The sequence below is a fragment of the Elephantulus edwardii genome, unplaced genomic scaffold (genome assembly GCF_000299155.1).
Source record: "Elephantulus edwardii isolate Elephantulus edwardi_28Jun2011 unplaced genomic scaffold, EleEdw1.0 scaffold00246, whole genome shotgun sequence".
In the NCBI taxonomy this organism is placed as follows: Eukaryota; Metazoa; Chordata; class Mammalia; order Macroscelidea; family Macroscelididae; genus Elephantulus; species Elephantulus edwardii.
The window spans coordinates 2,549,913-2,573,602 of NW_006399996.1; the positions used below are offsets into that span (position 1 = coordinate 2,549,913).

The following is a 23,690-nucleotide window of genomic DNA, read 5'->3' on the forward strand; positions in this document are numbered from 1 at the left end:
TACTCCCAAGATAAAAATAATGCCCTAAAATATAATACTTTTAGACTAGACCACGTTGTTCCTTCACAAACTGGAGGCCTGTCAGCCATTTAGTCCTTAGCTTTCTCGTCGTTTTCCTGAACCTGTCTGACGACTCACCCTGTCTTCCATGTCCTCACATGCAGTTGTGGGTGGGAGCAGTGACTCACAGCCCTAGCTGTGCTGACTTTCTGTCTGCTCTTCTTTTATAGAAGCCGCTCTTCATCGCTCAAGCTTCGCTGACAGGGCTGGCGGATGCCACGTGGACGGAAGAGCATGATGCCGTTCTGGAGGACTTTGCTCAGGACCCCTCACAGCCCATTCTCACGATCTATATTGACCCTTATTGTGGTCTGAATTTAGATTTGGGCATGCCGGTGCAGGTGGGTGCTCCACTCTCCCAGCCTCAAAGGTGGTCTCCCAGGGAGCAGAGAGTTATGCGCTTCTGTAATCCGATAGACTTGTTATCTCTTGCCCATAAGGCCTGTTGAGCCCCACAGTGTGTCAGACACTCTGCTTGACAGCACAGATAGAGAATGATGAAATAGAGTTTTGCTTTTGGTGATCTCATAGTCTGGTGGGGAATGGACATATACGCAAATATTTACAATGGGCTGTAATGCATGGGCTGAGCTTTATGGGTGTAGCTGCTGTAGCCAACAGAAGTCTGTGAGGTTTCACGGTGGAGATGGTATTTTCAGGTAGGGGTGAGGTGTTAGTTGGATTTCTTCAAGGCAGAGTAAGATCTGGTCAGATAAAGAATGCTGAATATATACAGAAAAACAGAAATAATAAGAAATGAGGCCTCTCTCCTCCATATTTTCTTTCATGGAGGGAGATCTGTCCCTTTGGGGATGTAACTTTCTAATAAATCTATCTTTACTATTTGACCCTAAACAAAGAACAAATAGGAAATGATACTGAAAAGATGAGTTTAGTCAACTTATAAAAAGCCACTGCCATTGAGTCACTTCTGAGTCAAAGCCAGAGAGCTCACCGCTGATTTGACTGATGGTGACCAATCAGATTTCTACTGCTTTATTTTTTTATTTTTCTTGTTGTGTACTGTTTAGTTCCAACTGCCGCAGGAGGAGATTGCCCCTCTTTCTCCAGTGGAGCATCTGGTGGATTTGAACTGCACACATTCAGGATTATAGCACAGCTTCTTGCCAGTAGGCCACCAGAAGTCCCACAGATTTCCACTGCATTAAATCTTACCAGGAGCAAACATTTTCCTGCAGAGTGACTCGTGATTAGAACTGCCGACCTTTCAGTTAACTGTCCGACATAGAACCTCCAGAATCTTATATGGTATGCTAAAGAATTTGGCCTCTATCCCAGAGTGGACTATTGGAGACCTTTGTTCTTTATACATGAGAAGTTGAACAATATGGAGGACACATTACTCTTACTGTAAATTGCCATGGAGTGGTTTCCAGCTCATCGTTCGCACCACTCACCACATGTAGAACTGTGTGCCATACTCTATAGTGAGTTCAGTTATTGATGTTTTTGGATGTAGATCTCCTGGCTTTGTTCCAAAATACCTGACTCCTCTCAAACTTCCACCTTTCTGGTTAGCCCCTCGGCTTCTTATCTCTGCACTACCTGGGGAATTTGGAGAATACATTGTTGTTACTATTGTTATGTGCTGTCAAGTAGTCCTGAAACCTGCTCTATCCTATGCCGGCTTTATTATCTCTGACACACCTGCCCACATTATCCCAGTCACTGAATTAATGCATCTCCTTGGGGGACTTCCTTTCTTTCACTATCCCTCCATCCTTCCAAGCATGATGTCCCTCTGTAAGGACTGGTCCCTCCTTAACATGCCCAAAGTATGTCAGACAAAGCTTCAGAATCCTTGCCTCTGAGAAGCAGCCTGGTCTCACCCCTTTTAGGATGAATCTGTTTGTTCTCCTGGCAGTCCATGGTATATTCAGTACTCTTCTCCATCACCATAAGTCCTTGTAAGTCATTCCTAGTCATTGTCTAGCTTTCTGATGCATAGCAAGTGATTGCAGTACATTAAAGGTAGGGAGAGTGGTAAAAGATGGCTGCATAGTAAGTTAATGGCAGAATCTGGGTAGTGGACTTACAGTACTTATTGTAAAATTCTTTTAACCTCTGTTTGCAAATGTTGAAATAAAATGTTGGAGAAGAAAAGGGCTGATGTTTTGCTGTTAACTGGCATCTTGTAAACAGGACCTGAAAAACGAGGGAAGAGACACACAGCCTTGTTCAATAGGGGTGCACTTTGTGAGGCATTCCATGTTAAACAAAAGCAAAAATGGCTTATTGTTTTTCCCCCTTTTAATGGTAATAATCATCTATAAAGCATAATGAAAGATATTTTGTTCATAAAAGGGGAAAAAATTGCAAAAAGTGTAGGATTTACGTGAAGGAAAACGTCATCCAGGCCATGAGAAAAGACTTGAACCTGTTCCTGGGCAGGAATCTCAATGTTCTAAAGATAAGCTCCTCTAAAAAAAAAAGAAAAAAGTATCACTTTAATGAAACCTACGAGTCACTGTATCAGAAGGAATTGACTAACACAGAAGAATTTCATGAAATGACATATGAACAAGAGTCTATGGTGATGAAAGAGGAAGTTCAGATTGCTCTGAAGGAATTGGCAAAAAACAAGGCTCCAGGAGTTGACGGCATACCAACTGACATATTTCAACAAACAGACACTGGCCTGGATGTGCTCACTAAGTTGTGCCAAGAAATCTGGAGAACAACCAGCTGGCCCACTGACTGGAAAAGATCGATATTTGTTCCCATCCCAAAGAAAGGTGACCCAACAGAGTGTGGAAATTATCGAACAATATCATTGATATCACATACAAGCAAGATTCTGCTGAAAATTATCCAAAAACGTTTGGAACAATATGTCAACAGAGAACTGCCAGATGTGCAGGCTGGATTTAGAAGAGGTCATGGTACTAGGGATATTATAGTTAATGTTAGATGGATCTTAGCAGAAAGCAAAGAATACCAGAAGAATATCTATCTGTGCTTCATTGACTATGCAAAAGCTTTTGACTGTGTGGACCACAATAAGCTGTGGCTGACTCTGAGAAGAATGGGAATCCCAGAACATTTGATTGTGCTAACGTGAAACTTATACCCGGACCAAGAGGCAGTTGTCAGAACAGAGCAAGGAGACACTACATGGTTCAAAATCAAGAAGGGGGTTCGTCAGGGTTGTATTCTGTCTCCATACCTTTTCAATCTGTATGCAAAACAGATCATCTGAGACGCTGGGCTATACGAAGAGGAATGTGGCATCAGGATTGGTGGAAGAATCATCAACAACTTGCATTATGCAGATGACACAACTCTACTTGGTGAAACTGAGGAGGACCTGAAGCGCTTGCTGCAGAAGATCAAGGACTACAGCCTCCTATATGGACTGAAGCTCAACATCAAGAAAACAAAGATTCTAACCACTGGGCCAATTGGCAGCATCAGTATGGATGGTGAAGAGATTGAGATCGTTAAGTTTTAGTTTACTTGGCTCCACAATCAACACTCTTGGTAACAGCAGCACCAGGAAATCAAGAGACGAATTGCAATGGGAAAGTCAGCTGTGAGGGACCTCTCAAGAACTGAAGAGCAACGATGTCAGACTGGAGACTAAGGTGCGCCTGATCTGGGCTATAGTCTTCGCAATTACGTGCTGTGCATCAGAGAGTTGGACAGTGAATGGGGATGACAGAAAGAGAACTGATGCCTTTGAGATGTGGTGCTGGAGAAGAGTGTTGAATATACCATGGACTGCTAGGAGAACAAACAGGTTTGTCCTAGAGAGGGTGAAGCCAGAATGTTCCCTGGGGTCAAGGATTCTGAAGCTTTGTCTGACATATTTTGGGCATGTTGCAAGGAGGGACTGGTCCTTGGAGAGGGACATCATGTTTGGCAGAGTGGAGGGGCGGCAAAGGAGGGGAAGACCTTTGATGAGATGGATCGATTCTGTGACTAGAGAGGTGGAAATAAATACCTTTGAGATGGCTAGGTTGGCACAGGATAGAAGAGTGTATAGAGCTCTTGTACATAGGGTCGCTATGAGTCGCAAGCGACTCGATGGCACATAACAAACAACAATTCTAAGTACCCACATGCTATGGACCCTAAACCTTTGTATATAGGATTTAAAATACATACAGAAAATGGCAAAGATAATTGTGAAGAACAACAATGAGCTTGTCAATATGAAAATATTTTATTATCCTGCAGTGATTAAAAATAGTGGTTCTGGGACAGGAATATACATTATGAGGAACCAAAAAGAAAGTACAAAAACATACATGTAAGAATTTTCTACAGGAGTGACATTTAAAAATCTGTGGGGAAGGATGATTATTCAATGAACAGAACTGAGAAGCATATGGAAAACAAAGTTTTTCCGAAGTGGGGGGAAAAATCTATTTAGAATGCTGGAATATATTCTAAATAGATTACAGACATGATTGTATCCTTCTGAGTTAAGATGGCCAATTGCAACTTCCTTAAGGGATTAATAATACCAATGAATAGCTGATAAAATGAACAAACAATAGAAAACAAAATAGTACTATAAAACAAGGAATGAAACATAATTGCATAATCTTATCTAATAAAACTTCAAAGTGATTAGTAAAAGACCTAGATATGTTGAATCAAGGGAGTCATCTCCCCAGGACTGGTGCACCTACAATTGGATGAAGTGAATTTTACATAAAGCATTTAACACAATCTTAGAAAAGAACCTGGATATTGTAACAAAGATTTTATACTACCTCAAAGTAGTCTTACTCACCCGGCCATACCTTATTCTTCTTGTAGCCTAGAGAAAATAGAATAAAACATAAAGTACTCAGCCTTTTGACTTCAAGGTGAGAATAAACTGGTTTCTTAAAGTGAAATATGGAGGAGTCACCTATATTAAATCAGAACAAAAATAATGAATTCACAAAGCTGCAAAGCAAGAGCAAAATGAAAAGAAATTGCATGGTAACTGCAAGCTTACTTCACCTTAGAAGAAAAGGAGCAAAGAATACAAACAAGAGGGAAATTTAACTGAGCAAAGCTGTTCCTCCGGACAGCATCATACAACCTAATGACAAGATAAGTTTAATTTTTTAGAAAAGTTGAATGATGAAATGCTAAGACTTGCAAATGAGACAAAAAGGAGATTGTAAATTTACGGAGACAAATCAGAAACAAATCAACATTTCACAAAACTAGTAGATCAGAAACAAGAAGGAACTGAATGATTATCACTGAAAAATCTGATTATTGAGATAATCACAGTGAATGCAGAAGGGAAAAAAGATGTTAATTAGAAAGAAGTTAATAGATACGAAAAACAGATACAGAAGTGATTTTATATATAGAACCTCCTCCCAAAAGGAGACAATATAAATGTAAAATATCAAGAATTTCCTTGAAATGAGGAAGGGATTGAATCTGGGAATTGAAAGGACACGCCATATTTTAGCAAGATTTGTTATACAGTGTTTCACATCAATACACATTTTATAAGCTTCTAAAATTTAAGGCAATTAAGTCTTCAAAACATCACTTGTAGTATTCCTGCCAAGAATATTTAACTTGAATCTAATAATAAAGGTAAAAAAAATCAGATGAATCAAAAACTGAGGGACATTTTGGAAAACAACTGGCATAGACCAGGAATATCAATTGTGTGTACGTGTTTCTAAGACACACATAGATGAGCTGGAGAACTGTTCTAAAAATTAAAGACCAAGGCGACACATGAAGCCATGGAAGGGTAATGAGTTAAGCATTTAACTGCTAACTGATAGGTCATCTGATCAAACCCACTAGTCATGCTATGGGAGAAAGAGGAGGTAGTCTGTTCTGATAAAGATTTACCGACTCCGAATCCCTATCAGTGATTCCCTGTCCCACAGGGTTGCTGTGAGTTGCAACCAACTTGATGGCAGTAGGTAAAAGAATCTGGCCATGTATGATCTTGGATTAACTTTTGGGTGGGGAAAAAAGATTTAAGGATATTATTTGAACAACTTGGAAGCAGGAGTTGCATCCACATCCTAAACAACATGCCTCTGAAAACTATGAACTTTGATAAATGTCAGTAGTTATAGAAAGACTTCCAGCCTTTTGTTCGTAAGGTTGCTATGAGTCGTGCTCAACTTGAAGGCAATCAACAACAACAACAACAACATTTGAACAACTGGGGGGAAAATGGATATAGACTGTAAATTACGTAAAGTATGAAATGAAAATTTCTGGGTATGATGATTATTGTGTGTTATATTGGAGATGTTAGATGGATCTTGACAAAGCAATAAGTACCAAAAGAATGCCTATCATTGACTATGCAAAGGCAATTGGCTGTGTGGATCACGAGAAACTGTGGCTAACTCTTGAGAAGCATGGAATTCCAGAACACTTGATTGTGCTTATTTGAAACCTATACTTGGAACATGAGGCAGTTGTCATAATAGAGCAAGGGAACAGTGTATGGTTCAAAATCAGGAAAGGTGTGTGCCAGGGCTGTGTCCTATCTGCATACCTTTGCAGTCAATATGCAGAGCAGATGCAAGAGGATGGGCTCTCTGAGGAGGAATGTAGCATCAGGGTTGGAGGAAGACTCAAACCTGCATTATGTAGATGACACAACCTTGCTTGCTGAAACTGAGGAGGACTTGAAGTGCTTGCTGGAGGTCAAAGATTGTAGACTTCAATATGGACTGAGGCACAATATCAAGAAGAAAAAGATTCTCACCACTGGGCCAATTGGCAGCATCATGATGGATGGTGAAGAGATTTTGTTAACAGCTTTAGTTTGTTTGGCTCCACAATCAACACTCTTGGTACCAGCAGCCAGGAAATCAAAAGATGAATTGCATTGGGAAAGTCTACTGTCAGAGACTTCTCTATAGTACTGAAGAGCAATGATGTCAATCTGGAGTCTAAGGTGCATCTGATCCAGGCCATGGCCTTTGCAATTACTTGCTATGCTTCAGAAAGCTGGACAATGACTAGGGATGATGAAAGGAGAAATGATACCTTTGAGCTGTGGTACTGGAGAAGAATATTGCATATACCATGAACTGCTCGGAAAACACACAGGTTTGTCCGAGAGAGGGTGAAATCAGGCTGCTCCCTGGAGGCAAGGATTCTAAAGCTTCATCTGACATACTTTGGACATGTTGCAAGGAGGGACCAGTTCTTGGAAAGGGACATCATGCTTGGGAAGATGGAAGCGAAGGAGAAGAAGACACTGGATGAGATGAGTTGACTCAAGTGGGGTAAGGGGATAGGTGTGTCAGAGACGATGAAGTTTGTTCAAGGTAGAGCACATTTAGAGCTGTTGTACAAAGAGACACTGAGTTGCAAGCGACTCAGCGGCACATAACAGCAACATATTGGAGAACCTCCTCTTTTGTTATAAGATATATGCTGAAGTATTCAAGAGTTCCATGGTGGACTGGTTGGCAGGTTATCTTGAATATACTATGGACTTCTAGAACAAAGAGACAACAGTCTCAGAGGACACCCAGAATCCTCCTTAGAAGTGAGGATGATGAGAGTTCAGCTTTCTTAGTTTGCATATATCATCAGGAAAGATTAGAAAGATGCATCATGTTTAACAAAGTGTAAGGCCAGCAAAAGTGATGGAAACCCTCGCAGAGGTGGCTTGACCCAAATGTAGACAGTGGACTAAAACATATCAACAATCGTGAGTGTAGTGTGGAACCAGACACCCCTTCATTCTGTTTTCTACAGATATACCTCATTCTATTGAACTTCAATTTCTTCTTTATGCATTGTTGTGCAAATCTGTTGGCAGCATAATTCCCAAATATATGTACCTGTTTTGTGTCTCTGGGTCACATTTTGGTAATTCTTGAAATATTACCAACATTTTCCTAATGCACTTAATAGACTACGGTGCAGGGTAGCCATAATTTTTATATGCCCTGGGAAACGTGTTTATGTGACTCATTTTATTGTGATATTAATTTTATTGTTCGGATCTGTAATGAAATTGCATGCTCTCTGAAGCATGCCTGCTAAATTAAGTCATAGCTTGATGCTGCAGTGACTCCATGGCACCTTATGACAATACGAAGTCTGCAACTAACTTTTCAAATATTCAACCAATAACAAGATAGAGATTGAATGTGATAGAAAGTAAAGGTAAATAGGGGAAAATGTTAACTGTTAGTGAATCTAGATGAAGGTGTATTAATGTTCATCATACTTTTGTAGCAACTTTCCTGTGTGTTTGAATTTTTTTCAAAATGAAAAATTAGGAAAAATTCATTAATCCTCTAGTCATAAAAAGTGAGTTTATTACCAATGGGGATTCATTCATATGTCTCTGAACTCTCAGTGAAATGATGCTTTTATAGTACTGGAAAAGAAAATGTGATCATGGTTTTCTCCCAGCCAAGATGTTGTTCAAGTACTAAGATAACAAAGGCAATCACATCAATCTTGGAAGAATGCAAAAATCACAGCATCAACTGGAACAGATCAATTAAGACACCGTTCACATTTCAAGGTCTGCAGTTACCTAGGGCAGTAGAGGAAGAAGGACAGCCAGAAACAGGAAGAGGATAGGAAATGTGTGACCCATTGTCTCCATGACAATGGATACTTGCCTCCTTTACCATGAAACCAAAAGGACTGGATGACACCGGGTTATCATTACTGTACATTTTGTTCAAAGATTTTATTGAAGAATCCCGATCAAAAGGGGGAAATGCAGAACTGAATTTCAAATTTTTATGGAATTAAAGCTTTCTGTAGCCATAAAGTCTAGATAAACCCCTGAAACAATTGTCTTGAGATAATTTTAAAATCTTAAACCAAAAATATATTCTCCAAAGCCTTCCTAAAATCAAACATTAGTTTAGCTTAGCTAGTAAAAAATGTCTGCCTTGAACATTGTAGTCTTTTAAGATCTCTCTGTCTGAATCAACGCCCTCTTTTCTTGCTCTGTACCATCAAATCAGATCCGACTGGCACAGAAAGAGATTGCCCCTCCTTCTCTAGTGGATCATCTGGTGGATTCGAACTGCATGCCTTCTGATCTGTCTGATATTAAATTGACGAGGAGGAATGTGGCATCAGGATTGGTGGAAGAGTCATCAACAACCTGCATTATACAGATGACACAACCCTGCTTGCTGAAACTGAGGAGGACCTGCAGCGCTTGCTGCAGAAGGTCAAGGACTGCAGCCGTCAATATGGATTGAAGCTCAACATCAAGAAAACAAAGATTCTAACCACTGGGCCAATTGGCAGTGTCAGTATAGATGGTGAAGAGATTGAGATAGTTAGCAGTTTTAGTTTACTTGGCTCCACAGTCAACACTCTTGGTAATAGCAGCCAGGAAATCAAGAGACAAATTGCATTGGGAAAGTCAGCTGTGAGGGACCTCTCAAGAGTACTGAAGAGCAACAATATCAGACTGGAGACTAAGGTGTACCTGATCCGGGCTATAGTCTTCGCAATTACGTGCTGTGCATCAGAGAGTTGGACAGTGAATGGGGATGACAGAAAGAGAACTGATGCCTTTGAGATGTGGTGCTGGAGAAGAGTGTTGAATATACCATGGACTGCAAGGAGAACAAACAGGTTTGTTCTGGAGAGGGCAAAGCTGGAATGTTCCTTGGAGTCAAGGATTCTGAAGCTTTGTCTGACATACTTTGGGCATGTTGCAAGGAGGGACTGGTCCTTGGAGAGGGACATCATGTTTGGGAGAGTGGAGGGATGGCGCAGGAGAAGAAGACCCTCGATGAGATGGATTGATTCTGTGTCTGGAGTGGTGGGAATGAGTGTGTTTGAGACGGCAAGGTTGACACAGGATAGAGCGATGTTTAGGGCTCTTGCATATAGGGTCGCTATGAGTCGCATGCAATTCATTGGCACATAACAACAACAATGGCAGCTTGAAAGATAGCTTGGAGTTAGGAAGACAGGAAGATGAGAATGGTTACAATGGTTTGAAGAATGTATTCAATGTTATTGAATTGTATATGTAGAAATTATTGTATATTCTCAACAAAAAGTAGCAAAGAGAAAACATATTTTATATGTTTTTAAAATTTTTTTATTTTATTTTATTATTTTGTGTGCATGTACCATCAGATCAGATCTGACTGGTACAGGAGGAGATTGTCCCTCCTTTTCCAGCAGAGCATCTGGTGGATTTGAACTGTATGCATCTGGGATTGCAGTGCAGCTTCTTGCCACTAGGCCACCAGAGCTCCCTTTATTTTCTTTTATATGCTTAAGAAGCTTCGTAGGGTTCAAATCCACCAGCTGCTCTGCAGGAGAAGGATGGGCATTCTGCTCCTGGGCAATTAACTGTCTCTGAAAACCTGCAGGAGGGTCAGCTATGGGTCTGTTCTGACTCAATGGTAAACAACAACAACACATAAAGAAAATAGTCAAATGCAGAGGAGGAAATCATGAAGGTGCAGCTGGTGTTGCTGTTCTCCTGTCTGTAGTTTCTACCTTGCTTGTTTGTTTGTTGTTTTAAGTGAAATTTGCACTTGAGCCATGTTTTTGTTGCTTTCGTTTCTTCTGAGAGATCTTTTTCTTCTGTGCATCCTCCTTCCCTGTTAGAAGTAATTTATTCCTTTTCAGTAAGGACCATCTGACTGTGGCAAAGTGTGCTCATGTTTGGATTAATCCAACCATTAGCTCTGGATATGTACTTGTGCACCTTGGAGACTTGTTCAGATGCATGTGCTGCTCAGTGACCAGTGAACCTCATCCAGACTCTTTAAGTTCAACGTTATTCTGCATTTTTAAGCACATGTGGCAAAAATTTAGCACTCTTTTGGCCTGGGCACCAGCTCCACTATTGTAACGTTGGAAAGATGCAAAGTGTCATCTTTCAGATACTTAATGATGTTCTGGATATGCTTAACCTTGAAGACCTGGCCACTTTGACAGAATTGCCACAGTTAGAATGGCCTCTTGGCTTTTGCAGAACCTCTAACAAAGCTATATTGGAGCAGAGTATCTGGAAATTTACCGTTGAACTGCTATGTGAAGGGTCCAGCAAGAATTTACCATTTTATTTTTTATTTAATTGAGATTTTAATGAAAGATTATAGAGAACTTGAATTTCCATCCATTCATTGTTGCACATTTTCCTCCCTGCCCACTCCTCCCCTCCGTTTCACTTTTCTCTTTGAAAAGAAATAAAAAATTCTTTCATTGTTATACAATACCCCTCAGTCCTCTTTACCATGCAACTCTTACTCTAGATACTTACCATGCAACTAATACAGTGTACATTATTTATCCCTTCTTTTCTTAGTATCCCCCAAACCCCAATGTCAGTCCTGTTTTATAACAGTGGCATCATGCAGTATTTTTCCTTTTGTGATTGAGATATTTCACTCAACATATTGTCCTCCAGGGTTACCCATTTTATGTAATATTTCATGAGGTCCTTGTTTTTAAAATGCTGTGTAGTATTCCATTGTATGAATATACAGTTTCTCTATCCAAAGAATTTACCATTTTTAGTGGAGGACAAGTAGTGATGATTAATGATGACGTTATTCTTTGGATCTGGGTTTATTGCATCTTTCTTTGGAGTAAGATACCTCGTACTTAGGAAATGAGGATGTTTAAGTTCTTCTCTGAAAAAGAAATTTTATTTTTTTATAGGAATGTTTTAAGAAATCCAACTTCAGAAAAAGAGATTAAACTCCCTTGAACTTGTATAGCATATTGGATTTTTTTTTCTGAATAAATTTCTTATGTTACTAGAAAAAAGAATTAAATGGAGAACTCAAGAATATATAATCTATGTGCGGTCTACTCACATAAACAATCACAGGAATGATAGTTATGCTTTAGAATGTGAATGTTATCAACCTGGCAATATTAAAACAAAAATTAGAAAGTAGTGGAAAAATTGGAGGAAGACTCATCAACAATCTGCTTTATGCAGATGACACAACTTTGCTTGCTGAGGCTGCAGAAGGTTAAGGACTGCAGCCTTCAATATGGATTGAAGTGCAACATCAAGAAAACAAAGATTCTCATCACTGGGGCAATTGGCATCATCATGATAGATAGTAAAGAGACTGAGATTGTTAACAGCTTTAGTATGCTTGGATCCACAGTCAACATTTTTGGTACCAGCAGCCAGGAAATCAAAAGATGAATTGCATTGGTAAAGTCTACTGTCAGAAACTTCACCAAAGTACTGAAGAGTAATATGTCAGCCTGGAGACTAAGATGCACCTGATCCAGGCCATGGTCTTTGCAATTAACTTCCTATGCATCAGAAAGCTGGACAATGACTAGGGATGATGGAAGGAGAAATGATGCTTTTGAGCTTTGGTGCTGGAGAAGTGTATTGCATATACCATGGACTGCTAGGAGAACAAATAGGTCCATCCTAGAGAGAGTGAAACCAGGCTGCTCCTTGGAGGAAAGGATTTTGAAGCGTCATCTGACATACTTTGGACATGTTGCAAGATGGGACCAGTCCTTGGAGAGGGACGTCATGCTTGGGAGGGTGGAGGGACAACGCAAGAGAGGAAGACCCTCGATGAGATGGATTGATTCAGTGACTGGGGTAATGGGAGTAGGTGTGTCAGAGACAATTAAGATTGGCACAGGATAGAGCAGAGTTTGGGGCTGTTGTTCATAGAGTCACTAAGAGTCACAACTGGCTTGATGGCACATAACAACAACACCGGTGGAAAAATGAGGAAGGAGTATGATTTTGTTAATATAATTATCTTATAGTAGAACTTAAAATTGAAATGCAGTGATACAATGAATCTCTCATATATTTATAATCTTTATTATTTAATAACCTTAGAAAGGAATTGTCACTCTCATGGGTGAAAAACATTTATTCCAAACTCCACAATTCTTTTATGCTGTAGTTTTAAATTTTATTAATTTCAAGTGAAATGAAATTGAATATTTTTAATGAAAAATTACATGATCCTATGCCAGGAGGGACTGGTCCTTAGAGAAGGACATCACACTCTGAAGGATGGAGGGACAGTGCAGGAGAGGAAGACCCTGGTGGGGGAGGAGATAGATTGACACAGTAACGGGCAATGGGAATTGATGTGTTGGAATCAGTGAGACTGGCTCAGGACAGGGTAGGCTTCAGAACTACTGTGCAGTGGATCACTATGAGTTGCAGGTGACTTGATGGCACACAACAGCAACAACATTTTGGTTAGCAGCTCAACATTGTATGGAGCTCTTTATCATGGTCCTATTCTAAAATATAACCAAGAACCAATGGTAACGAACGAAGATGTTCAAGCTGCCCTGAAAGCACTGGCAAAAAATTAGGCCCCAGAAATTGATGGACTATTAGATGAAGTGTTTCAAAAAACTGATGCAGCTCTGTATGCTCATTAGCTTCTGCCAAGAAATTTGAAAGACCTGGCCAACTGACTGGCCAACTGACTGAAATATATTTATTCCTGTTTGTCAAAAAGATGATCCAACAGAATGTGGAAATTACCAAACAATGTAATTGATACCACAGATGAGTAAAATCTTGTTTTACAAATCTGGAACAGTTACCTCAACAGGGAACTTCCAGAAATTCAAGCTGGATTCAGAAGATATTATGGAGTGAAGGATATCATTGCTCATGTCAGATGCATCTTGGCTGAAAATATAAAATACCAAAATGATGTTTACTTGTGTTTTATTGACTTTGCACAGGGATTTGTGTGGCTCATAACAAATTATGGCAAACATTGGGAAGAGTGGGAATCCTGGAAAATTTAATTGTGCTCATGTGAAACTTCTAAGACCAAGAAGCAGTTGTCTGAAAACAAGGGAACATTGCATGATTTAAGATCAGGAAAGATGTACATCAAGGTTGTATCTTTTCTCCATAGCTATTAAATTTGTATACTAAGCAAATAATTTGAGATGCTGTATTATATGAGGGATGTGGCATCAAGATTAGAGAAATACTCATTAACAACCTGCATTATATAGATGACACAACTTTTCTTACAGAAAGTGAAGAAGCTTTTAAACAGTTACTACAGAAGACCAAAAATAGGAATTATATCTCAACATCAAGAAGACAAAAATCCTCATCACTGAACCAACAGACAATATCATGCTAGACAGAGAAAAGATTGAAGTTGTCAGTGATTTCATTTTACTTAGAACTGGAATCAACATCCGTGGTAACAGCAGCCAAGAAATCAAAAGGTGTGTTGCATTGGGGAAATCTGCTGTCAAGGACTTTTTTAATGTGCTAAAGAGCAAAGATGTCAGATGTTAGAGACCAAAGTATGTCAGATCCATGCCAGAGTATTTTCAGCTCCTTCAGATGCATCTGAACATTGGACAGAACAAGAATTGATGCCTTTGAATTGTGGTGTTGGCAAAGAGTGTTGCATACACTGTGGACTGCCAGAAGACAAGTTTCTCTTAGAGGAAGCAAACCAGTGTGCTTCTCAGAGGCAAGGGTTGATGAAACTTTGTCTCAGATATTTTGGGCATATTATCAGGAAGGGACAGTCCCTGGAAAGAGATAGCATGCTGGTAAAGGCAGAGGGTCAGTGGAAGTGGGACTATCCTCTCTTCCTCTCAGTGGCTCAGTGGCAAAGTGACTGATAATGGGTTTGAGCATGGCAAAGATCATAAAGATGTCGTAGGACAAAGCCAGGTTCAGATCTGCTGTTCACAGGATTACTTATTGTGGGTTGTAGTCAACTCAAGGTCCCCTAACACTAACAACAGATTTAAATATGTTTATATAGCTGTTGAAAGATGTCTGGAATAAAAAAAAAAAAGAAAGATGTCTGGAATAATAAGTTTTCTTCCTTTTTTAATATGCGTAATTTATTTTTTGCTGTTAGTAATTACTGAGACTCTACACAATAGAGCATTGACCAATTCAACAACTTCTACATAGACAATTTGTGACATTGCTTACATTCTTCCGGGTGAGTGCCCAGTCTGACTTCCGGGTGAGCATCTGGTCTCATTTTTCATTTCGAAATTCTTGCTGGGATAATGTTTTCTCCATTGTTAATGACCATAATTTTTTGATAGTACAGTATTTTTCCTTTCATCTTTGCACTTTTCTGCATTGTTTCAAAGGTTTACAATTAATATGGATCTTGAAGAGATAATAGTAGTTTTTAGCATTTTTTTAAAAAAATGAATACAAATCCTAAAAGGTAAAATGGCACGCTGGACAGACAGCAGCCCATGCTCTCTCCAACTAAGACACCAGAAAATAAAGATGACAGGTACTGAGGAGAATTCTGGGACCCTGGGTTTAAAAAGAAAAGATAAAGTAGTTTAAATACTGACTGAAAGAAGAAAATGAAAGCATTGAACAGGGAGAACAAGGAGACAGAGGGAGCACAGACCTGTAGACAGGAATGTGTGACCCTTTTCACCAGCCGACTAATCGATATGGGGAACCAGAACTGCAGCAGTGGACATATACCGTCTGAAAACAGGAAAAGGTAGATCTCCCCTCATGTCCTCTGTGACCTCCCAGAGGTCAGAAAGTGACTTTCCTCCACCACCACCACCACCCACCAGGTGGCTGACAGCATCCCCTCATCCGTCCTAGCTCTGTGGTCAGGCCCACGCTGCTTGTATCTGGCATCTGTATAGTATGCTCACATCTCTACATTCAGGAACTCCCTCAAGCAGCCAGTGGATGGTGCTATGCATGGCCTGCAGCAAAGCCCTTGGTCTGCTGGGCACCACCTCTGACAGAGCCCTCTTGTTGATACCAAACACCTCCCCAGCCACATCTGGAGTAGTGAACCCTAGGTGGTGTGTGCCATTCCTTACCTTCTAAGGTTAACTGTTACTGTCTCTGCATGCTAGCCATTATCCAGCCCTTTCTGTCCTCAGCCTCTGGATTGATGGAGATGCTATACCTACCCTAGGCTTCAGTGAGATCAGCAGAAAGTCTGTGCCAGGCTGAGGGCCCAGTCTCTCAACACCCTCTAGACAGGAAGCAAGGATACTGATGGTCCAACTATCATTTTGGGGGGTTAATCACCTCTAAGATGAGCAGTCACCTTTAAGATGAAGGGGTATCCCAACACTGAAGTTTTCTTGGCCTGGTAGGCATACTGTCCAGGCCAGACACGTCCTCCCCCCCCCCCCCCAGAGGGCATTACTGTCCAGGTTAGACCTCCTACACCACCCCCCCACCCCCCCCACCCCCACCCCCCGCAGCGGGGACACTCTCCAGGCCAGACCTCCTGTCCCTCCCCCTGCAGCAGAGCACCAGAAAGGTGCCCAGCTCCCACCTCTCCATGGTCCCTCCGTCTTCCTTTCTTGGTTTTTATTTTCCATGGCTTTTCAGATTTTTGGCTACTTTTTGGTTTTTGGCTTTTTTTTTGTTTGTTTGTTTGTTTTATTTTCTTATGTTTGGTGGTAGTTTTGTGGTTTTTTTCTTGTGTGTGTGATTTTTTAAAATATCTTCCACTTTCTTTTCTCACTAACTCTTTTACATTCTGGTCTCTTCTCGCTCCTCCATTTCACCTTTTTTATTGTGTAATCTTGTTTTGGGGTTATTGTGGTGTTGTTCCATCTGACAACAGACAGCAACAGTCTCCAGCCCCAAATACACCTGGTCAGTGAAAGACTGTAGCCACCGCTGGTCTAGCCGGCCTTTGGCTGCTCTACACAAAGAGCCAAGTGAGAACTACACACACCTTTCCATCCCATATCCCATCCACCGAGAGACGAAAGGTCGTGAAACATCCAGAAATGCCAAATCAGTAAGCGGCACAGCACACATGCACAACTAAATCAGATATTGCAAATCAAATAATACAAAGACATCAACACCACGATGTCACACAACAGGTAACTTAAACCAGTCAGAAAAACCCAGGATGAAGTAAAAGCGGGAGTAAACTACAACTCATTGCTGTCGAGTCAAAAGCCACTCCTAGCTGACCGTATTTGTGATTGATTATACTTGAAGTCCTAGCCAGAGCAATAATGCAAGAAAAGGCATGTAAATTGGCAAAGAGGAAGTAAAATTGTATTTGTACCTTTCGGTCCCGGCGGCGGCAGCGGCGGAGCCAGCGGCGCCTCCCTTTCCCGGCCTTCGAGCACCCAGTCCCTGCTGTCAGCCAGCTAGCTCCACAGCGATCTCCGCCACCATGACGGAACAGGCCATCTCGTTCGCCAAGGACTTCCTGGCGGGGGGTGTCGCCGCCACCATCTCGAAGACGGCCGTGGCCCCGATCGAGCGGGTCAAGCTGCTTTTGCAGGTCCAGCACGCCAGCAAGCAGATCGCGGTGGACAAGCAGCACAAGGGCATCGTGGACTGCATCGTGCGCATCCCCCGGGAGCTGGGGCATGCTGTCCTTCTGGAGGGGCAACCTGGCCAACGTCATCCGCTACTTCCCCACCCAGGCCCTCAACTTCGCCTTCAAAGACAAGTACAAGCAGGTGTTCCTGGGCGGGGTGGACAAGCACACCCAGTTCTGGAGCTACTTCGCCGGCAACCTGGCCTCGGGCAGCGAGGCCGGGGCCACCTCGCTCTGCTTCGTCTACCCGCTGGACTTCGCCCGCACCCGGCTGGCCGCCGACGTGGGCAAGTCGGGCACGGAGCGCGAGTTCAAAGGCCTGGGGGACTGCCTGGTCAAGATCAGCAAGTTGGACGGCATCCGCGGCCTCTACCAGGGCTTCAAACGTGTCTGTCCAGGGCATCATCATCTACCGGGCCGCCTACTTCAGCGTCTACGACACGGCCAAAGGTATGCCCCCGGGCCCCAAGAACACGCACATCGTGGTCAGCTGGATGATTGCGCAGACGGTCACTGCGGTGGCCGGAGTGGTGTCCTACCCGTTCGACACCGTGCGGAGAAGGATGATGATGCAGTCTGGCCGGAAAGGAGCGGACATCATGTACACAGGGACGATCGACTGCTGGCCTAAGATCTTGAAGGACGAGGGTGGCAAGGCCTTCTTCAAGGGCGCCTGGTCCAACGTCCTGCGGGGCATGGGCGGGGCCTTCATGCTGGTCATCTATGACGAGCTCAAGAAGGTCATTTAGGGCCGCTGCTGACCGCTGCCCCTCCCCCTCCGTGTGGACCACCAGCCACCCCTCCGTGTGGACCACCCCTCCTTCCATGTGGACCATTGTCCTCCAGGACTCCCCCATCTGTCAGGACCACCGGGCCTGGGGCTTGACCCCCTCGGACCCACCGCCCACCCGCACCGTCCACACTTCCAGTAGTAGACGGTGCCCGGGGACCCCAGTCCAGAGGGCACACGGCGCCATGTGTGCAGTATTTATTTACAGAATCATGACTCCTCCCCGCCCACCTGTGTGCGAACCTGTGTGACATCTGTGCGTGTGTCAGCGCCCCCACTTCTGCCAGCCCCCCATCATGTCTCCACGTCGGGCTCCAGCCGGACCAATAAACAGGAAGCGCCAGTCGGGGGGGGGAAAAATTGTATTTGTAGATGCTGTGACTTTATACAAGGAGCTCTGGGGATCTGGTAAGGAGCTGTGCTGCCGACCCAAAAGCATGAGGTTTGAATTCACCAGCTGCTTCAAAGAAGATGACAGTTTTCTGCCATACGATTTGGTACCTCTGACAACCTGCTGGACGGTCAGCTATGGGTCGGTTCCACCTGCGGCATATAACAACATTATGGTTATCATGGATACAGAAAATCCCAGACTCAGCAATAAAATGACTGGATCTTGTTGACTGATTCAGTAGACTGTCAGGGTACAAGATCAACATACAAAAATGTGCTGGATTCCTCTATATTACCAGAGTGCTATGAAAAGGAACCAAGGAAGAGCAATGCCATTATCAACAGTATGTAAAATACAGTAGGCACCATACAATGTACAATAAAGAGTTGGTCAGACATTGTGATTAATTATGCTAAATAATTGTAATTACTGTTATAAAAGTGTATGAAAAATTGCATGAAAACCAGTATGGTTTGTAAATCTTCACTCAAAAAATAATTTTAAAAAAGGGACACAAAAGGACCACTTAATTCTGGGAAACAGGAAGATGGATATTATTAATTGCTGCTTTGTGCTTTATTATTTTCAAAATGAAATAGATTGCAAAGAGTATTTACAGCAGACTGACCTTTCAAAACATGTAGGATTTAGAAACTATATTTTAAAAAGTTTAGATTTAACTACATGAACATTAAACATTTCTGAATGTAAACAACAGTGAGCTCAGTAGAAAATGAATATTAGGGAGAGAGTATGTGTCACCAAAATGGGAGATGCTGGATGATTTTCTCTTCCAGTCGTCCTCCTTTATGCTCTGTCCATAACTGAAGGACTTCATCCATTCCATCCTTATCATTCCATCCAGCCAGCTATCTATCTTCTCAACATTTATTGAGCGTTTGTGTGTACTGTTGTTGTTGATTGCCTTTGAGTTGAGCACAACTCAGTGACCCTATATGAACAAAAGTCCTGATGCCTCTCTACACCTATCAACATTTATCAAAGTTCATAGAGTTTCCGGAGGCATGTTGTTTAGGAAGTGGATGCCAGTCCTGCTTCCAAACCTGTCATAGTATGTTATTGTTGTTTTATGCCATTGAGTTGCCTGTGATGTATAGTGACCCTATGTACAGCAGCTCTGAACCCTTCCCTGTCCTGAGCCTGTCTCACTAATTCTGACACACCAACCCCCATTGCCCCAGTTACTATATCAGTCCATCTCATCCAGGGTCTCTCTCTCCTGTGCTGCTCTCCACCCTTCTGAGCATGATGTCCCTCTCCAAGGACCAATCTCTCCTGGCCAGATGCCCAGAGTAACTGAGGTGGAGCTTCAAAATCATAGCCTCCAAGGAGAGACTTAGTTTTACCCTCTCCAAGACAGACCTATTTGTTTTCTTAGCAGTCCATGGTATGGTCAAGATTGTTCTCCAGCACCACAACTCAAAGGCATCTATGTACTAGACATGGTATTAGGCTCTGGAGACATGCTGAATAAAATATACCTTCCCTATTCTCAAGGCACCACAACTCAAAGGCATCTATGTACTAGACATGGTATTAGGCTCTGGAGACATGCTGAATAAAATATACCTTCCCTATTCTCAAGGCATGCTCTCTGCAGTTCCTTCCCACAACTCTGTATGTGGGATCTAGTTTGTCCTAAAAAGGACAGGAAGAACTTTATGACCTTTGCAGAATTATCAGATTACACAGGGAATGTGCCAAAGGACTCATTTCCTACCTGTGTGTTTCCTGATTGAAGCCTTACAGCCACACCTGGAGACCAACCTCTGATGTACTTACTTTCTTTCCTGCAGACCCAGAACCAGATTGTCTACTTCATTCGTAATGCACCAGTTTCCATAACTCCAGAGAACTTTCAAACGACTGTGCAGTTTGGGACAGTGAAGGGCGCTTACATTCCAGCCCTGCTTCGGCTGCTCAGTGGCATCTTTGTCCCTCAGATCTTTGCAAACACCACCTGGCCTGAGAGCATTCGAAACCATTTTGCGTCTCATCTGCACAGGTTCTTGGCCTGTCTAACAGGTGAGTGGGAAGCGTGAGTGCCTAGTTTCTTCTGATTGCAGAACAGGTGGAGATGCCTCTTCAGGGCCTGTAGTGCCCAGTCTGGCCTCGGGTCGGGGTTACCCAGTGTGGTAACTCACAATGTCAACCTCCACCCCCATACCTACATGGATCTCCTCTTATACTAGACCATATAGAATCCTTAGTAATTTTAATCGTAAGTTAGTATGTCACTAGTATGCTAGTATTTCTTTCTTGTTGTTAGGTGCCATCAAGTTGAGTATGACCCACAGTGACCCTGTAAACAACAGATTTGAAATCTTGTCCTATCTTGTGCCATCCTCACACTTCCTGACACACTTGAGTCTACTGCAGCAGTCATGATGTCAGTCCATCTGGTCGAGGGTCTTCCTTTCTTTCACCAACCCTCCACCTTTCCAATCATGATCTCCCTTTCCAAGGACTAGACTCTCCTAGCAACATATCCAAAGTACGTGAGATGAAGCTTTATCATCTTTGCCTCTGGAAAGAGTATCCTGGTTGCGCTTTCTCCAAGACATAGCTGTTTGTTCTTTTAGGAGTCCATGGGATATTCATTACTCTTCTGTAACACCATGGCTCAAAGGCATCAACTCTTCTCCAGTCATCCTTATTCATTGTCCAGCTCTCAGATGCAAAGCCAAGTGGTTGAAAGACAATGGCTTGAATCAGACACACCTTAGTCCTCAAACTGAAATCATTGCTCATCAATAGTTTGGAGAGTTCCCTCACTGCAGACTTTCCCAGTGTAATTCATCTCACGATTTTCTGACTGCTATCACTGAGGGTGTTGATTGTAGATTAAAGTAAAATTAAATAGTTGACAACTTCAGGCCTTTCTCCATCTGTTATGATGTTGCCTATTGGTCCAGTGGTAAGAATGTTGTTTGTTGTTTTTTCTTGAAGTTGAAATGTAACCCATATTGAAGGCTGTATTCTTTGATCTTCTGTAGCAAGTGTTTCAAGTCCTCCTCACTTTCAGCACACAAGGATGTGTCATCTGCATAATACAAGTTATTGATAGTCTTCCTCTGATCCTGATGCCACATTTTTCTTCATAGAGTCCAGTTTCTCAAATTAGTTGTTCAGCATACAAATTGAATATGTATGGAGAGAGGATACAGTCCTGACACACTTCTTTCTTAGACCAGGAAGCAGTTGTCAGAACAAAGCAAGGAAACACTGCATGGTTCAAAATCAGGAAAGGGAGTGCATCAGGAATGTGTCCTGTCTCCATACCTTTTCAATCTGTATGCAGAACAGATAACTTGAGAGACTGGACTTTGTGAAGAGGAATGTGGTATCAGGATTGTAGGAAGAGTCATCAACAGTTTGGACTGAAACTTAACATCAAGAAAACGAAGATTCTCACCACTGGGCCAAATGTCAGCATCGTGATAGATGGAAAAAGAGATTGAGATTGTTAATAATTTTAGCTTGTTTGGTTCCACAATCAATCAATTCTCTTGGAACCAGCAGTCAGGAAATAAAAAGATGAGTAGAAGTAGGAAAATCTGCTGTCATCAATCTCTCCAGAGTGCTGAAGAGCAAGGATGTCAGTCTAGAGACTAAGGTGTGCCTGATTTAGTCCATGGTCTTTGCAATTACTTGCTATGCATCAGAGAGCTAGACAATGACCAAGGATGATAGAAGACAAATTGATGTCTTTGAATTATGGTGCTGGAGAAGAGTATTGAACAAACCATGGCCTTCCAAGAGAATTAACGGGTGTGTCTTGGAGATGGTGAAACCAGGCTGCTCCTTGGAGGCAAGGATTTTGAGACTTCATAGCACACACTTCTGGTATGTAGCCAAGAGGGCCCAGTCTTTGGAGAAGGATATCATGCTTGGAAGGGTGGAGGGACAGTGCACTAGAGGAAGACCTGAGATGAGATGGATTGACACAATAACTGGGGTAATGAGGGTAGGTGTGTCAGAGGCAATGAGATTGGCTCAGGATAGAACAGGGTACAGAACAATTGTGCATAGGGTCGCTATGAGTTGTAGGTGACTCGCCAGCACATAACAACAACAACCGTATTCCCTTGCTCTGTTTGCACAACAGCTTCTCGGTCTAGGTTTCTCATGAATACAAGTGTTCTGGGATTCCCATTCTCCTCAGTGTTAGCCAGACAGCACATTCCATTATAATATTTTGCTTTGTCTTCTCAAACTGCTCTTTGAATTCTACTGTTCAGCTCTTTTACTTGATCATTTTCCCCCTTTTCAGTGCTCCAGTGCAATTTTCGGAGTCCTGTCTGACATCCATTTCAGTTTTTTCTTTCTCCTCTATCTTTGTAATGACCTTTTGTTCTCTTCATGGATAATATCCATGATGTCATGTCATCTCACAAACCATTTGGTCTTCAATCGTTGATCTTCAGTGCTTCAAGCCTATTCTTTTTTTTGTTTTCTATTTCACATTTTTTAAAATTTATTATTAATTTCAATGAAAATTTACAAAGACTTTGGATTTCCATTCATTCATTGTTGCACTTTTCTCCCCGTCCAACCCTCCCCCAGTACACTACCCTCTTGGAAAAGTAAAAGAACAATTTTTTCATTGTTTTACAATCCCTCCCCCCAGGTCCACTCCACTAAACAGCCTTCATTCTGGACTCCTGTCATGACAAAGCTACCTAATCACATATCCCTTTTAAACAGTTTTCTCCCTCATCTGTTTCAATGCAGTATACATTATTGAGGCCATCTTTCTTAGTCTCCCCCCAACCCTGAGGTCAGTCCTGTTTTACAACAGTGGCACCACGCAGTATTTGTCCTTATGTGACTGAGATATTTCACTCAGCATAATGTCCTCCAGGGTCACCCATTTTTAATAATATTGCATAAGTTCCTTGTAGCCAGGAAATTAAAAGACGTATTGCCATGGGAAAGTCTACTGTTAAGGACCTCTCCAAAGTACTGAAGAGCAATGGTGTATCTCTGGAGACTAAGGTGCATCTGATACAGGCCATGGTCTTTGCTATCACTTGTTATGCATCAGAGAGTTGGACAGTGACCAAGGAGGATAGAAGGAGAATTGATGCCTTTGAGCTGTGGTGCTGGAGAAGAGTATTAAGGATACCATGGACTGCTAGGAAAACAAACAGACTCA

At 42.1% G+C, this 23,690-nt stretch overlaps 1 protein-coding gene across 1 annotated transcript in view; it reads left to right on the forward strand.

Moving 5' to 3' along the window:
- Window positions 1-23,690, forward strand: part of DNAH2 (dynein, axonemal, heavy chain 2) — a 252,966-nt gene that overhangs the window by 16,199 nt on the left and 213,077 nt on the right. Inside the window, exons 5-6 of the mRNA XM_006899178.1 lie at window positions 231-401; window positions 20,329-20,557. Coding sequence (XP_006899240.1) covers window positions 231-401; window positions 20,329-20,557 — 400 coding nt within the window. The remainder of the gene's footprint in view (window positions 1-230; window positions 402-20,328; window positions 20,558-23,690) is intronic.